The sequence below is a fragment of the Patiria miniata genome, unplaced genomic scaffold, assembly GCF_015706575.1.
Source record: "Patiria miniata isolate m_02_andy unplaced genomic scaffold, ASM1570657v1 HiC_scaffold_24, whole genome shotgun sequence".
NCBI classification, from domain to species: Eukaryota; Metazoa; Echinodermata; class Asteroidea; order Valvatida; family Asterinidae; genus Patiria; species Patiria miniata.
Window position 1 is genome coordinate 15,368,045 of NW_024037063.1, and position 17,143 is coordinate 15,385,187.

At 42.1% G+C, this 17,143-nt stretch overlaps 1 protein-coding gene across 3 annotated transcripts in view; it reads left to right on the top strand.

Annotated features, from left to right (window-relative positions):
- The first annotated feature begins 5,323 nt into the window (after positions 1–5,323).
- The window catches only part of LOC119731598 (chloride channel protein 2-like), a 42,498-nt gene continuing 30,678 nt past the window's right edge, over positions 5,324–17,143 (top strand). For all 3 annotated transcript variants that reach the window (XM_038204790.1, XM_038204791.1, XM_038204792.1), the window contains exons 1-4: positions 5,324–5,415; positions 14,201–14,339; positions 15,631–15,762; positions 16,275–16,403. In XM_038204790.1, the coding sequence (XP_038060718.1) occupies positions 5,368–5,415; positions 14,201–14,339; positions 15,631–15,762; positions 16,275–16,403 (448 nt within the window). In that variant the 5' untranslated portion in view covers positions 5,324–5,367. The remainder of the gene's footprint in view (positions 5,416–14,200; positions 14,340–15,630; positions 15,763–16,274; positions 16,404–17,143) is intronic.

The window sequence follows — 17,143 nt, forward strand, 5'->3', positions numbered from 1 at the left end:
CGTCGCGTCGTGCCGTCGCCTCTTAAATTACCGTTTCTAAGCACGTACATTGCATGAGGAAGCGACGCACATTCACACGTCGCGTCGTGCCGTCGTCCGTCGCGTCGTGCCGTCGTCCGTCGAGTCGTGCCGTCGCCCGTCGCGTCGTGCCGTCGCCTGTTACCTCTGCGCTTCTAAGTAGACTGCTTGAAGAGGCGACGCACACATTGCCCGTCGCGTCGTGCCGTCGCCCGTCGCGTCGTGCCGTCGCCCGTCGCGTCGTGCCGTCGCCCGTCGCGTCGTGCCGTCGCCCGTCGCGTCGTGCCGTCGCCCGTCGCGTCGTGCCGTCGCCCGTCGCGTCGTGCCGTCGCCCGTCGCGTCGTGCCGTCGCCCGTCGCGTCGTGCCGTCGCGTCGTGCCGTTGCACGTCGCGTGACTGTAGTTTCTTGGCAATAGGTGGCGCCTTCATTCTTCATGTACCTGTACTGTATTTATGATATGCGTGCCGTGAGGGGTGAAAGCGTTGCAAATTGCAATGTCGTACAGTTTGTACACGGTTTGTGGGGAGGCCTATTATTAGTGGTTGCGGAGGTCCGACTCAATCAATTTCAAAATACATAGATTATTTTCTGCTTCCGATTGTCAAACAACAAAGCACATATACACGCGATTCTGTGAACTCTAAAAAGCGTGCAAAATCCGAAAAGAATATCCCGCTGGTCTTTGTTTTACCCTACCACCCACAAATTAAACACCCAGCTCTTAAGCTGGCCCTTCTGAAACACTGGAATCTGATCAGCGATAATGATTTTCTAAGTGCACTCTTTGCGACCTAACCCATCCTGGCATACAAACGACAAAAAAACATAAAAGATGGCCTGGTCCGATCAAGGATGAACCCATCTCCACCATCCAGCCAAGAAAAAAACGTGGATGAGGAGGACGTACAAGTCCTATTGGACCTTCTTGAAGAACAGAACTAACATAATGGTCATTTAGGCATGGAATTCGAAATAAAAAATAAAAAATAAGGAATCCACTTAATCTGATCATTACAAGAAATGCTCACGCGTAAAATATTCTTAACCATCATTAGCAATAAAGTAAATACGTACAAAAGAATTAAACAAAGGGTGACTGATGAAGTGCGTAAAAAGGGCACAGAAAATATGCACTGTTTCCCCCGACACACACAAAAGAAAAAACAGGTGGGACGGCATATTATCACCGGTATAAATCAAATCATTAAGTGAACTAGAAACAAAAACCACATGTACACAATAATAATAATAATAATAACTGTATTAGTATAGCGCTTTTTGCCAGAGGATACAAAGCGCTGGGGGAGAATGCAACCAAAGCCAGGAAAATGAAGTATATGAACATTATGAGACCCATTATGTAGCACCTTTTTGCTAGGTGCTGCGGCGCATAATTGCTGCCACAAACCAGTCCCTGCGTCGCCTAAACACCGGATGAGTTTTTTGAAACTCTCGCTCTCCGGTTATCACCAATCTAAGGGCCCGCTGGCGAGGTATGTGTTGACAAGTTGTAACCCACCCATCACCGCAACCCAGCTCCCTATATGCGTATTGAATTTCCAAAAAAGAAAAAACCTAAACAAGGGCAGTTTAGTCATATACTTACACAGGTATCCATACCAGTGCCTCTAAGTCTTAAATAAACGGAAATCTTCCCTAGCTGGTTGCAAATACAATGTTTTCAAAAAGATTCATCAGTTCGCAGAGCCCCTCGTACTCCAATTTATCATACATCCCATAAAAAGAAAAGAATGAGGAACGGCCCTGCTTATGCTGATAGCAAATCCCATCCTCCTCCCTTGTTTTAAACCCTTATTCACGGCGGCAACTTTCTTGAAATGACTTTGGAATTTTCCAACAAGTTATTAGTATCAACAGATTGTTCCCTGAATTTTGCTCGCACAAAACCGGTTCTTCCTTGCTATTTTCCTAGCCAGACAACCACTTCTTTTAAAGAAAACACAAGTCTGATAAAAACTTTAATGCATGGTGGCGGCCAAACTCCATTCCATTTAACTTAAAATGTAGTGGCGAAATGTACACCCCTTTCTATTAAGCACATGTACATGAAGAATGAAGGCGCCACCTATTGCCAAGAAAGATACAGTCACGCGACGGGCGACGGGCGACGGCACGACGCGACGGGCGACGGCAAGACGCGACGGCACGACGCGACGGGTGACGGTACGACGCGACGGGCGACAGCACGACGCGACGGGCAATGTGTGCGTCGTCTCTTCAAGCAGTCTACTTAGAAGCGCCGAGGTAACAAGCGACGGCACGACGCGACGGGCGACGGCAAGACGCGACGCACGACGGCACGAGGCAACGTACGACGGCACGACGCGACGTGTGAAGGTGTGTCGCTTCCTCATGCAGTGTACGTGCTTAGACATGGTAATTTAAGAGGCGACGGCACGACGCGACGGGCGACGGCACGACGCGACGCCACGACGCGACGGGCGACGGCACGACGCGACGGACGACGGCACGACGGCACGACGCGACGGTACGACGCGACGGCACGACGTGAAAGCACGACGCGACGCAGATTTGGCGTCTATAGAACACCATAGGTAACCAGCTTATGTAAGGTGTGCGTTCAAAGTACCAACGAATGTTATTCGTCAGTTTGTCGGATTGCGCGCGCGTGCGCGCGCGATCCCACAAACTGACGAATAGCAAACAAACGGTGTGACGATCAACCGGCTATTTATACTAGATTTTTGTAAATTGACAAACTGACGAATACGTTTACGATCAAATAAAATCATATCGCAAAATTTTTCTGATTAAATAAGTGACCTGATGGGTACTACGTTTCCTATTTATTTCGAATATACACTAAAAGGGTTATTATCGAAACATTAAGGGTAAAATACGACCATTGATCCCTGTGTATATGGAGATCAATGAATACGACGCCCAGAAAAATGTCCAACTTCAAACGCGAATTACTTGAAACAGGGTTTTCGCCAACCTCGTCCCCAGGGTGTCGAGCAGTACGCGCCCACCACAACCTGCTCTCTCACCCTGGTATTGGATCATTGGCATGTGCAAGATTTTTGAACACGTATGCAAATGAGGAACAGTCTGGTGCCTAGATATGCGTTACACATTAGCGTTTGTTTTTGTATGCGGTGTCTGGGGTAAAAACAGAGTCAATTCGTAGCAGCGCGAGCACGGCGTGAGTTACGAAAACACGATTTTTTAAATAAAACTGTTACGATCTTATCGAGACAACATGCAGTATCATATTTCATATTAATATGAGCAAATTGGAAAGGAAATTAGTATTTTCGAGAAGGCGTGGACGAATGATCGCAAACTGCACGTTGTGAATAATAGCACCAAGTACACGATACAAATCCATTACTAGCCAATTGCGGTATCCAATCAGGATACAGGAAGAAAGTTTCCTATCCAGGGTTTACTATTGGAAACGCGGTTGGAAATAAAGTAAGCACTGGGGACGAGGTTGGGTTTTCGCTTATTCGTCGGTATGTCAGCTCTGCGACGAATTACAAGAACAACGACAGAAGTTAAATAACAAAATAAAAGTTGGTACAGAGTTAGTACATATACCAATTAAAATTATAACTAAATGGTGTCACAAAAGGAGATTATTCTACCTGCAAAGAATTATAATTAATTAGGTTTTACATTTGCGTTTGAATAATGATACATTTGATATATTTTGAAGAAAAGGATTAAGAGAATTCTACAGCTGGGCCCTTCATGTTTAACAGGTTTTTTTTAACTAAAGTGGTACGACCATGCACATGCAGGTCTGATGAATGTCATGACAACGCCTAGTGAAATGATGCTGATTCTTATACAACATTGCAGGTTATTGTTGGAAAGCTGGTGCATGGAGGTCCCAATCTGTAGGTATATCAGGTAGATCATTGACCTTTAGCGTTTTCTACCTCTATCTATCCGACAAAAGTTACAACCAATAAAATGTTAAAGAAAGGCTCCCGGAGCGTTGGCTCCCGCGCAGAAAAACAATCCGCACTGAAACATGCGAGGAAATGTGGAATCGATCGTGGGCAGAGTCGCGACTTTCCCGCCCACGGAGCGAAAATGCGCGGGTCGTCTATATAGTCGTGTTCCCTAACGTGGCGCACTTCGAAGCTTACCCAAATTTCCTCGTGTAGTGTTGCCAAACCTCTTTGTTGACAAACCTCAAATTCATGCAGTGAAATACTAGTACTTTTACCTTATTAATGCTTGCACTATAACCTATGTGAACAATTTCGGTTTCACAAAATTCAATCTGAAATTCAAAAACAGTGGCGTCCGGAAATTGGGCAAAAGTTGGCGGAGTGTTCCCTAACGTGGTGCACTTGAATAAAGCTCGGAAAATTCCAAATTAACATTTAAGAATTTCTGTAAACTTGATAAATTGTGATAAATCATTATTATCTCTACTTACATACCCAGCCAGATGTTTGTCAGAAAATTATTTTTTTATTTTTCGGGGCATTTTCAAAGGGTTCACTTTGCACTTGAAAATAAAATCGGAAAATCACGCCGAAATAAATTGTTCTTCTAACTTTGTTACGGGTAAATTAACTCGCGATTTATGAACAGGAGTGTTTAAAACTTGATTAAATTTCACTTTCTGTGAAATTTCAGTTAAAACTTTTGCTCTAGGTAGGCGCTACAGGCGAAAAATCAAAGTGCGCCACGTTGGGGGCCGCGCCACGTTAGGGTACATCAACAATATAAATTTTTCTTCGCGGGCATTTTCTTCTTCCAGTGGCCATCGTCGTGTCTGCCTCTACTGCATGCTACGGACTCTCGGTTCATCCTTGGTGCATGTGGTTCGCGCAGGGGCGTAGCCAGGAATTTTTCAGTACAGTGGGGGGGGGGGGGGGGGGGGGGGGGGGGGGGCGGGGGGTGGAACATTTTCATGGGGGGGGGGGCGTCATGTAGATCGATGATAATTCTTTTTTGAAACTCAAAATCTCAGGGGGGGGGGGGCGACTGGGGGGTGACAAGGTTTCATGGGGGCTGTCGCCCCGCCCCCCCCCCCCCCCCCCCCCCGCACGGTACGGGGTCACGATGGTCAGATGGTGACACATGGAAATGTTTTCATTGGTTTGTGGGGGTCAATAAAATTTCATTTTGCTACGTGCGCAAGCATTTTCTTCTTTTAAGAATTGACTAGTGATGTTTGCCTGGCGGCAAATGCATGATTTGGTTTTTAACTTAACCTTGACTGGTTTGAGTGGTGCCTTTCTGCTTTCTGTAAATCGGAGAGCAGACGACGGACGGACGACGACATCATGCCCATTTAATAAGGGAGCATTGCATTGTGGGGGTTTCCAACATATTCCAAGATGGCGCTTCAACCGGACCGCCGAGAGCTCGGCTACGAGCAAACTTTGGTAAATACGCTAACACTTTTAAGTTAATATGGAAAGATATAGCTTTCAGTGTCCCTGTGTATTTCCATAAAATGTTACGGTTTCTTCTGAATGTTGTTTGACTGGGACTTGAGCATCAAATAAGGCCTTTGTTTTATGTTAAATTTTTCTCTTTGTTTTTTTCTCCTGATGTAGCCCGACTGCGTCTGGCCGTACAGTAGGACTATCGCTAGCCCCATAAATGTTGCCTATTTACCGGACTGCCACCGTAAACCATGCGTAAACATAGGCCACACATCCACATGTACAAAAATCGTGTCGACTTTGCCAAATTTTGATTTTCGCATTTAGGCTTAGTTTGTAGGATTTTTTTGCTTTAGAAGCATACTCACCCTCTTTACAGGCTAATCAGAAAGTGCTGCCTTTTTCAGATGTATATTTTTCGTGAAATTTCCAGATTCATTTTTACACGTTTGCGTATCAAAATTTCAACATGAAATTTCACAAAAATTAGACATCTGAAAAAGGCAGCACTTTCTGATTAGCCTATAAAGAGGGTGAGTATGCTTCTAAAGCAAAAAAATCCTACAAACTAAGCCTAAATGTGAAAATCAAAATTTGGCAAAGTCGACACGATTTTTGTACATGTGGATGTGTGGCCTATGTTTACGGAGGCAGTCCAGTAACTAGGCCACATTTATGGGGCTAGACTATCGCAAGCGTATTACAGAGCTTGCGATAGTACTGAACGGCCAGACGCAGTCGGGCTACTCCTGATGGTACTTTGATAGGGGTTTTTAATACGCTAGGCCTAGGCTAGACCCGTGAACGTGGCGTTGTATACAACGCCACGCTGTTGTGTATTTTTGAACCTAGCGAAATCGATCCGCCATACATAATTCTGTATGCATGTTGAGTACTCACCTAGAAATCTAAATTTGCCCGTCCGATTGTTCAGGCTGTGTAATGTCGACGAAATTTGCCATCAATAAAGACCGATACGAACGTGTAGAAATTAGATTTTAACCCGACAAGTGACCCTGACAAATGACCCCGGACGAGTCGCTTGGACAGATTGACGGCTGTTTCATGTCGCAAACCCAAGAAAAAAAAAAACCCCGCACCCAATTGGCTGCTCGGCTCATCTCGTGTACGTGTGCGCACACGCACGTGGGCGCACGTGCGCCCGCGTGCGGTGCGGTGAGAGAGGAAAGGACTTGAAACTTGTCTAAAACGATGTCTCTTTTAGCTGAGACAGTTAACAGCCGTCGAATCATACGAAACAGGACAGTACAATAAAACACAATGCGCATGCGTCAGTTGGGAGAAAATGGCAGCTAGCAGGACTTCATAAACCGGGGCCAGAATTTTCCTCAAATTTTGTCAAATGCAAGTTTTGACGTACAAACAGATTTCAAGATAGCTTCATATGTGAGTACTTATTACATTGACAAAATAACGTCCAGTGTGTGTAACGGAGGGAGTCAGAGGGACAATTTCGCCAGGTTCGAAAATACAACAGCGTGGCGTAGTTTACAAGCTACGTTCACGGGTCTAGGCCTAGGCCTACAGTCGTTTTCCTAGTTCCGGATTTTTCCTAGTTCCGGATCGCTTCAAACGGCCCCTACTTCTTTTTGATTAGTCTCCAATAAACAAAATTCTGATGGAGTGCATGTTGAAAAGAAAAATGTAAGCTTCTTGATACCCAAAGATCTTTTCGATAAAATCTTTAGAAAAGGAATTTTGGCCAGATTTCCGACTTGCACTCCGATATGTTTGGACGGTTTAAAGAAAATCACGGGAGCTGCGAATCGACGATAAATTTTCTCCTCGGTATATCTCTCGTACTGTGTGGTTTCGAACTTTTTTTTTTTTCATTCACTACAATTGTATAAATTCTTCCATCGAATCTTTGTTCAATCAAAATAAGTTGTAGCGTCTCTAATATTTGAAAATTCGCCAAGGAATGACCGTATGCTTTTGCCTAGTTCCGGTTCGCGCGCGCACTTATGACCCAACTACATGCGCATTAATCGATTTTGTGTGACGTATTCTGCTGGGTCAAAGATTTTTGGTCCGTGCGTGAGTTCGAGCCGTTGTGCTGCAGACAAAAGTTTCAAAATCATTTATCTTTTTTCTCTTTTTAAAATTTGCTGGAATTCTCTTGCATGAACTATTTTTGGATAATGAAATTATACTTTATCAGAAAATATGTTTGATTCGGTTGGTTCTGGTTAAAAAGGGATTTTCTCGCGTGATTTTTTTTTTGCATGAAGCAGTTTTGATCGATTCGGAACTGATGGAACTGATCCGGAACTAGGAAAAGTGATGTCGGCACTTTTGACGTCGTAAAATCAAAATGAAAAGAGCTTAAATTTTGAAAATTATTTCGTGGTCTCTCCATCACTCAAGGTAAACTTTTTAATCAATGTCACTTGAATTCGTGGAGTAGTTGAGCCGAAATCAGCCTGAATGATGTTTGCTATCCGGAACTAGGAAAACGACTGAATTCTGTGCATGTTAAATTTCTCCCTTTTTAATACATGTTCCACCCACATTGCCATTTTTATAGCTTTGTCCCCCTCCAGATGGTGGAATTTTCCCTTTTTACCTTGCCAGGCCCTTTCAGGGTTCCCCCCCCCCTGCTCCTACGCCTGAGTCCTAGGTCCCCCCCCCCCCCCTTCTTCCTTTTTACATTGGTGTATGTACATGTACATGTACATGTATCATTGTATGTGTGCCGAATTTGTCCATGATGTCTGACATTTTGTGTGTGATAATGAACAAAATGTAGGTGTTTTTATTTATAAATAAATGTAATTTCTTAACCCTAACCCACCTCACTCCTCCAAAATCCTCCTGGCGGTTTTGGAGGATTCTAGAGGATTGAGGATGAATCGTGATTGAATCAAATGAGGGTTCTGGAGGATTGAGGATGAATGGTGATTGAAGCACATGAGGATTTTGGAGGATTGAGGATGAATGGTGAATGAAGCACAAGAGGATTTTGGAGGATTGAGGATGAATGCATTTTGAGGCAGGACTGTCTGATGATTTTGAAGGATTTGGCGTTGGTTATCCTTCATTTAAACACGAGTGCAAAGTTTTGGGATAAGGAGGATTTTGGAGGATTGAGGATGAATGCATTTTGAGGCAGGACTGTCTGACAATTTTGAAAAATTTTGAAAAAAAGAGTTGAAAATTTTTTGAGGATTTTGGAGGATTGAGGATGGTTGTAAGCAACAAGGGCCTAGGGGGTTAGGGTTTTAATGTTCTTATTGTATCACTGATGTGAACAACATTTTTTGGTATTTCAATATAACTGTTGAGTCCAACAAAATGCTAAATTTGTGTGACATATGGACACTATTGTACAGAAATCAGCCAGGGTCAGGAAAACGGCAATCGTGAAGTGTAGGTCCTCTGTATGTTTTGATCAAATTAGAGTCAAAAATTAATTGCTAAAAAATCACCTTAACAATCAAAAGCGGACTTTTCTCACTTCTAATGACACCTATTTTGCAATTTTAAACAGATTCTTGGGGAAGAAATCACGATTTTCCTGCGCGGTTTGTGCCTTGCGATTCAGCGCGCCGTGCATGCTCACGGTACATCGTGCGGTGATCGCCATCTTTATTTTCGGGTCGCGTGTTGTCACCGCGCTGTCATCGTCATTTTACCCCCAAATTTCCGTCAAAAATGAAAACCTTGCCCTCTATCTATGACATACTTGTTTATTGAGAATGTCCCAATTGGTTTGGTCATGTTGGTAGGTCCCTATAATTTTTAAGTGGATTTTGTTCCCTCGTTATATAGGAACCGGGCCCTACACTTCACGATTGCCAGGAAAACGGCAATCGTGACAGACTCGTGTAGTGTATGAGCTCCGTGCGCCACCGAAAGAGGGCGCACTTTTACCTAGCAATGACGTCCCATGGGCGGGACATTTTGCTGGTTGACACGCACCATTCCTCGTGTGTGATGCACGTACACCATGGGATTTGTACAATATACACGCAGTGGCCGCGCTTCGCAGAAAATGTAGTCAGGCAAGATGGCGTCCGTCGATCACCCCCAACTGTGCTTCCTTTGCCAGTGAGGGGGTACTTGTGAACGGAGCGGATAGGGCCCCTGTTTAGTTTCGATCAAATTAGAGTCAAGGTAGCCCCCAGACAGGGCTCTGGAGTGCTCTGAAACGTGCAAAACTAAATCAGGCCCACTTTACTGAGTTTACTCACAGTTTAGTCAGCAAATTTCTCAAAAATTCCACTGGGGCAAAGAAAATGTCCTCAGTATTTCACCAACCAAGTTTGCAGACTCAATTCAATTTTTAAAGGAGACTTTTCTTCAATATTTTGCACATGTATGAGAGGGAAGTCAATTGATTTCAAAATGGGGCTAAAGACTTGACTGGTACATGTCCAACCATGATCCAACTATTTGAAAAGACTGACCTCTTCATTCAGTGTCATTAGTCTGGTGGCTTGACTATGGAGAAATGTGTAGTAAATTGAGACTAGTTCCCGGTTCATACCACATGTTTCTTAAAATCTTTTGGCATGGTTGATTGATGCACTACTGAAGCTGTGTTGGACTGGTTGTTTTAGGTGCCAGTCTATTTTCTTGTATTGCATGTTTTTAATACCTTAAGTTTTGGGACTCTCATACACAATTTTATTGAGAGTCCCAAATTTTCAGACTAGGTAGCCCCATAAATGTGGCCTATTTACTGGACTACCTCCGTAAATAAACAGAGGTAGTCCAGTAAATAGGCCAAATTTATTACTCCTAGAACTAGTATGATGAAATGCATAAGCGAAGTCTCATAGACACAGAACCCCGCAAAATTGTTTGCAGCACGGAACACCAATTAAGTACAAAAACATCCATCAAAACAGAGACATTTCTCACAGAACCGCTGCACAGTTCGCCCCTAAACTTCCTACAATACCTCATGACATATTCACGTTATGTGCGCCTAACAAACATCGCTGGATTCTGTCTGTTTTTAGGCAAAAATGCTGAAAAATATGCCCTTTCCGCACTGAGCTAATCTGACACTTAAAACGTGCACACAGAGATTATGATCGCTCGATGATTTTCGGCTCGCTCGGAGCGTGCCGTGGGGGGGGGGGGGTACAGTACATGCAAACTGATAGTATGCGCATGCGTACAAGTGCAAGTACCGTACCCCCCACGGTGCGCTCCGATCGAGGGAACCGAAAATCATCGATCGATCACAATCTCTGCGTGAACAATTTTCGTGAAATTTCATGTTGAAATTTTGATACGCAAACGTGTGCAAATGAATCTGGAAATTTCACGAAAAATAGACATCTGAAAAAGGCAGCAGTTTCTGATTAGCCTATAGAGGGTGAGTATGCTTCTAAAGCAAAAATAAACTTCAAACTAAGCCTAAATGTGAAAATCCAAATTTGACAAAGTTCAACATGTTTTTGTACATTGGTGGAAGTGTGGCTTTTATTTACGGAGGTAGTCCAGTAAATTGTCCACATTTATGGGGCTACCTTCTCTCAATATGACACTTTTTTGGTAATTATTGAACAGTTTGTTGGGGTAGAAATTACGATTTTCCCATGCGGTTTACGGTTGGTGCTGTTCGATTCGGCGGGCCTTGCGCATTTACGTTACATCATGTTTAAGGAAAGAATTTCGTACTGGGCCACCAAACATCAATTTTCACCTCACCTTGTGATTTCACCCAAGATGAATCCAGGAAGCCTCGCCAATACAATTTTTTTTTTGAAAAATGTGTTTTTAGAGCACATTTTGGATGCACACGATGTGCAGAATTAAGTGGAGGCAGCTTGTCAAATTGAAAGTGTCTGGAAAACTGCGGTACGTTATACGCATGACATCGACAACCATGACAGCGCATGAGCTGGCCAATGATAGTGCAATACGTTATTATGAATGAACATTTAATTTCTCATGAATATTTAGTTTATTTCAGTGGATTCTTCAAATACAAATGTACGTCTAAAAATTTCAGGGCGATACATGCATGAAGTGAATAAGAATGGCACCCACGAGTCACCTTCAAATATCACATAATGAAGTTCAGCATGAAAAAAGACAACACCTAAACATTATCAAAAAGTACAAGCCTTGTCAAAAAAAAAGGTGACATGGCCATGACTTTTTTTTCTTCAAACTGGTGCATGCTATTATTCCTGCTTATAAGTAGAATTGAAGTGCTCATTTATCCGCATAATCACATCTTCCCTCATAATTATATGCAAGATATGGTTTCTGAAATTACAATAATTGTCTTGATTACTAAAGAATGCATTATTATGAAGCCTAACAGAACTCAACCCATCAAACCCCAACGGCATGTTTTGTTGGAATCTGTCAGGATGGGTACTGTACCCCTAAACTGACAGTCTTTTACATTGGGTTGGCACAAATCCAGAAACAAAGTCAGAAATATGTACCGGTATATGCAGTTTCCCATATGGTGTTGGAATTTGCCAGGATGGGTATGGTTCTTAGTTAATCATGCTGGGAGTTAGAGTTAATGGAGGACAGGATCAACTTGTGACATTCACATGATAAGGGTGGAGATATATACCAGTGTTCTCCAACCTGTAAAAATAACCTGGTGCCCCGCCAAGCTTTCTGAGGCACCTGCCAAGCTTAAAAAGTTGCCGCCATGCTTAAAAAGTTGCTCGCCATGCTTTGAAAGAAAAAGGAAAAAAATAATAAAAAAGACAAACAAGTGAGACTACCGTTACCCTCCAGGGTATATTTTGGTCAGAAACTCTGCCAAAAGTAATAACATGCAACACTTGTCAAACTGACAAGCCTGCCCATTGTTACAATCCATCAGATCAAAAGTCTCGAAGCCAAACTGCCTCAGAGTCCCTGGGCACTGATGTATTAAAAAAGATGATGCTGGGCCAGTATTGTACTCAACTGTAAGTGTAACTGTTTTAGAAATGGCCTAAAAGCTGTTTTCCATACATAAATTACATGTTCATCTGCAAATAGCACCCCCTAGCTTATAGAAATGTATGACTGCACAGCAGTCATAGCCCTAGCCCTAGCATATAGCGCCCCCACCCTTCACTTTTTGACGGCGCACGGACCTTTACTTTTCAAAGTTGGAGAACACTGTATACATGTACCTGTATGTCTTTACAGGTGCATACTTACATGCATACATACATCCATACATAATGACCCGTCAGAACGAAACTCAATGATTTTTAAATTGCCATCTGTTGGTGTTAAAGGGAATGTACAATACTTGCTTTTGCTGCAATTTTCAGAAATAAATGGATTTGGAGGATCAGTACAGTATGTTATAGCAAAAATTGTTAAAATGGCCTGTTTCACGTTTTGGGCTTGTAAATGCTGGAAAAACCAAGAAAACCAATCATGTTCTTGTAGTCTGGTTCCCTGACCCCACTTAAGATCGATCAGAGCAATTTATAGACTTTGGGGAATTGTAAGGTCGGAGAATCAGTCTAGAAGGCTTGTTCACCTTCACAGGTGTGTAATCAATTGCCAAGAAAATGTGGAATAACTATAATTAGGAAAAATTAGGAGCACTTTTTGAAAAAAGCCAGTTTTCTCCAATGCTGGTCGGCCAACCACCGTTGGAAAAGTACTGCTTTTCTTGAAAATGTCAGCACACCAGGAGCCACGAGTTTACAGGATGCTTTAGACTGTCATTCCCTAATAATCCAGTAAGATATTTTGTTTTATGATGTTTGCAACTTTAAACCAATAGTAGCTTTTTTGGTGACTCACACATGTGTGGACTTCTTACATTGATTGTGGTAGCAAAGGAAAACAGGAAAAGGATATGATCTCTGAGTTCCTGACTAAAAGCTTGTCTTTTGGAATAGCTCATACAAGCCCGATCATACATTGTTCAGTTATTTCTGGTCTGAAACCACAAAACGAAGGCCTGGAAAAGCTTACAAGCTGGGAGTTTATACACTTTAATTGTCAGAAAGTTTCTGAGGTTGTCGCAGTATGCATTGGTGGCTACAAGTTTCTTGTAATGTGTGTCTTTAATATTGTTTATTTGGGCTTTTGGAAAAATATTTGTAAGATCGTGGGCGTTGCTGGAGTCCTTTCATTTGACCCTTGTGGTACTCAATAATTGTACATCTGGAATTCAACTGTACTCAGCATCATCATGGCATATGTAGAGGGAACATACACTCAACCATTTGTGTCATTTCTCAATGCCATGCCACATTTGAAAAGCAAACGTAGAAACTATGATGATACAGATGAGGAGCTTGGTCTACTACAAGGCAGACGTAAGCTGCATTCCAAACACCACAGATGGCACCCTAGGCTACACTTGCACCCTTTTGCAAGGCATCCAAAGTCAGACTCAAAGCGTGGATATAACAAACTGCGGCATTCATGCCCTGGGAGGATCACGGATGTAAACAGTGTCCATTTCAAACCTGAACATGAGTCAATATTAGAATTACAACCAATCCGAGCTGGCAATGAGCTATCCCTTACAGCTGCTGAGGCCAGTATTGCCTCTCGTACGTTATTTATCAGGACTGACAGTGCAAAAACTGATATAAGTTGTGAACCATACTTCAAGTTGATGTACAAGAGCAGACAGAGAGAGAGTAACAACCGCACAGACTCGGATCAGAACCAGAGTCTCTCACATGCAAGACCAGCTCCCAACGTTCAGAATTATGGGTCATGCACAGATGATGGAGTACCATCAAATGTCACATTTACAAAAGTGGGCAAGAAGTTGGGTAAGATTAATAATTGTAAACTGCCTGCAAATCCACAGATGTATGGCAGGTATCGGCAGGAATTGAGTCAATTTGCTAAGACTGAGGCAGCTAGACAGAAGGAGGAGCAGAAACGACAGAAGCAGCTGGATGATGAGTTCAGACAGTACAGGGGAACCTGCTGCTATACAGTCAAATGTAAGTACTGATACATACAGTGTACATGACTTATATAAGGTACATGTAACCTCCTTCTTGAACATGTTCCATTAGGAATAGTGCGATACAGTCCAACAAATTTACGTCAGAAAAAGTGTCTTTCCGTCTGCAACTATTCAGTCCATTTTGTGTTCAGTCGTGGTTAGACCTGCACATGTATATGTACAGTTTAGAATAGGTCTGGACATGCAGTGGACGTAAAACAGACAGAAATTGTACATGGAAAACTTGATGAAGACTGCTAATATACGTGTACATGGCTGTGCACATGTACATGTAAGGCTGAATGATTCAGTTGATACAGGGTGAGTCAAAAAAAGCGGAACCCAAACCCCAAAAATTATATTTCATATTTAAAAAAATATGTAGCTCCAAAAGTAATTATGACTGGAAAGCCAATTTCATAAGCCTCTTTTGATTGAAAAAATTACTGAAATTGGTCAATCCGTTAAAAAAAATCACCATTTAAACACTGACCCTAAAACCCGTCTCGTCCAAAAAATGCGATTTCAACAATTGTTGTCACAATTCGCCAGCGATGAAATCTTAGTTTAAACGTTAACAATATGCAACAAAGTCCTTTTGAAGGCCCGTCTTTAAAGTAGTAGATTTTATAAATCATATTGTTTGCCTAACCAGGGTTGTTAATCAAAATATTGTGTGCTACAGTTGGTGACGGTTGTTGAAACAAGTATGCTGTGTCATTTTCTTTGTTGTTCCAAACAGTCAAAACACGCAATAAATTGATTTTTTGGACAAGACAGGTTTTAGGGTCATTGCGTTTAAATGGTGGTATTCTTTGAACTGATTGAGCAATTTCAGTAATTTTTTCATCTAAAAGTAACTTTTGAAATTGGCTTTCCAGTCATTATTATTTTTGGTGCTACATATTTTTTTAAATATGAAAAACATTTTTGGGGGTTTGGGTTCTGCTTTTTTTTTACTTGCCCTGTAGAACAGCAGTTACATGTATACATGTAGTATTCATGGTATTCTGGACATTTCTACTTTTGTTAATTTCTCTGAGTTCAACCAAAGACATATGGAATAGATGGTTAATGCTTAACTCGTTGTTTAGTTTTCTGTTTAGTCTGGAGCTGTAATGTTTGTTGAGGTTGGGGTTGCATCAACGCATGGTTCACGCTTTATCCATAAGTAATTGGCATAATCAGTGACATTCTACTTTATTCATCACTCATCAGTGATTTGCGTGACATGTTTCAATCATTTGACATGTGTTGAATGTTTATAAATCTCTGGTTTGTTCCAGCTAATCTGATCTGGTTCCGTGACTTTGTCTTCAGTAAGATAGGGGAAGATTGGATCTTTCTAGCCCTACTTGGCATCATTATGGCACTGCTATCATTTGCTATGGACTATGCCATTGCTAAATTCCAAACAGGTAAACCTTCCCCCCCCCCATATTTTTTCTTTTTCTATTTGCAAATAAGAATGGTTTTTGTACCAGGCTTTGCAGTGCGTTGACAGATGGATGCTTGGGGATATATACTTGTTATGAGGTGTCCCTTTAAATTTGTGAGGAAAAAAAATTAACAAGAAACAATTTCAGTGAATGACATGTTTCATGTTGTGTACATGTGTGTGGATGTATTGGTACTTTTTGTTGATACTTTTATGTTTTAGCTTTAATGCCAACCTTCCATGACTGTTTAGCCTAATTTTGCACAATGTTGGCTTCTGATAGAATTGGGAAGGTTCCTAGTGCATACAATGTACATGTGCACTATTATCAAGTTAATCGTCATTTCCTACCTAGCAATGGTCATCTATATTTTCACCACAGAGGGGACTCATAATTCTCACCCTGAGATATGACACCAATCACAAAGCTTCTTTTGTTTACAAAGTGTAGTAGGTCTTATTTTTATTTTTTCCCCCTGTTTCTTTTGACAGCTCAAGTCCAGCTCTTTACAGTACTGAAGGGCTCTCCATTTGTACAGTACTTTGCCTGGACTGGCTTTCCTATCGTCTTCATCATTTTCTCCACAGGATTTGTGCATCTGGTATCACCAAATGCCATAGGTAAGATATGAATTGTCAATCTCTAAATTTGACGATTAGATTTTGTGTTATTGGTGTCTTCTGCAATACGATTGTCAGTCAACACACATTGAAATGATGACTGTGTGGACTTGATGCATAATTACTACCTTATTGACTGAGACATGACAGAAAGTTGAATGCACCTAGAGGCAAGCTCCTCGGCACAGGTTTGTGCACATTATTTTTACAGACTGCTTTCTGTGACCATCAGTGAAATATGAGTTGTTAGATGAGTTGAGGTGTAATGGACTTCTTGCTCTGCCTCGGGCTGTGCCCATTAAGGCTGAAACGATATACCGGTGCATCGCGATACATTCGTTCAAGATGCGATAACATATCGACCGGTACGAATGTTTGATATATCGATATTATTAATAATAATATAATAAATAACAGCGGCAGCGCACCGAAACAAAATTGCAAGCAACTGCGATGCATGAGAAGCACGAAATGTAAAAATAATAATGCGAAGAGTTGAAGTCTCACCTTTCCGAGCGCACGCACGTGAAAAGTTCATGCCGATTTTCCTGTGTATTTAATGTACTGGTACAAGAAAGAGATGTGTTGCTGAAATGAATTATCAATTAATAAAGTTATTAACAAACCAAAACCAAAACCGAGCGGTAAAAAGTACGGTGAAAGCTGTCTTAGACGCTTGCGACCAGCCGTACGAGATACCATGGAGGATTCCTCCATCGTGATACTAGTGCAGCTGCTGC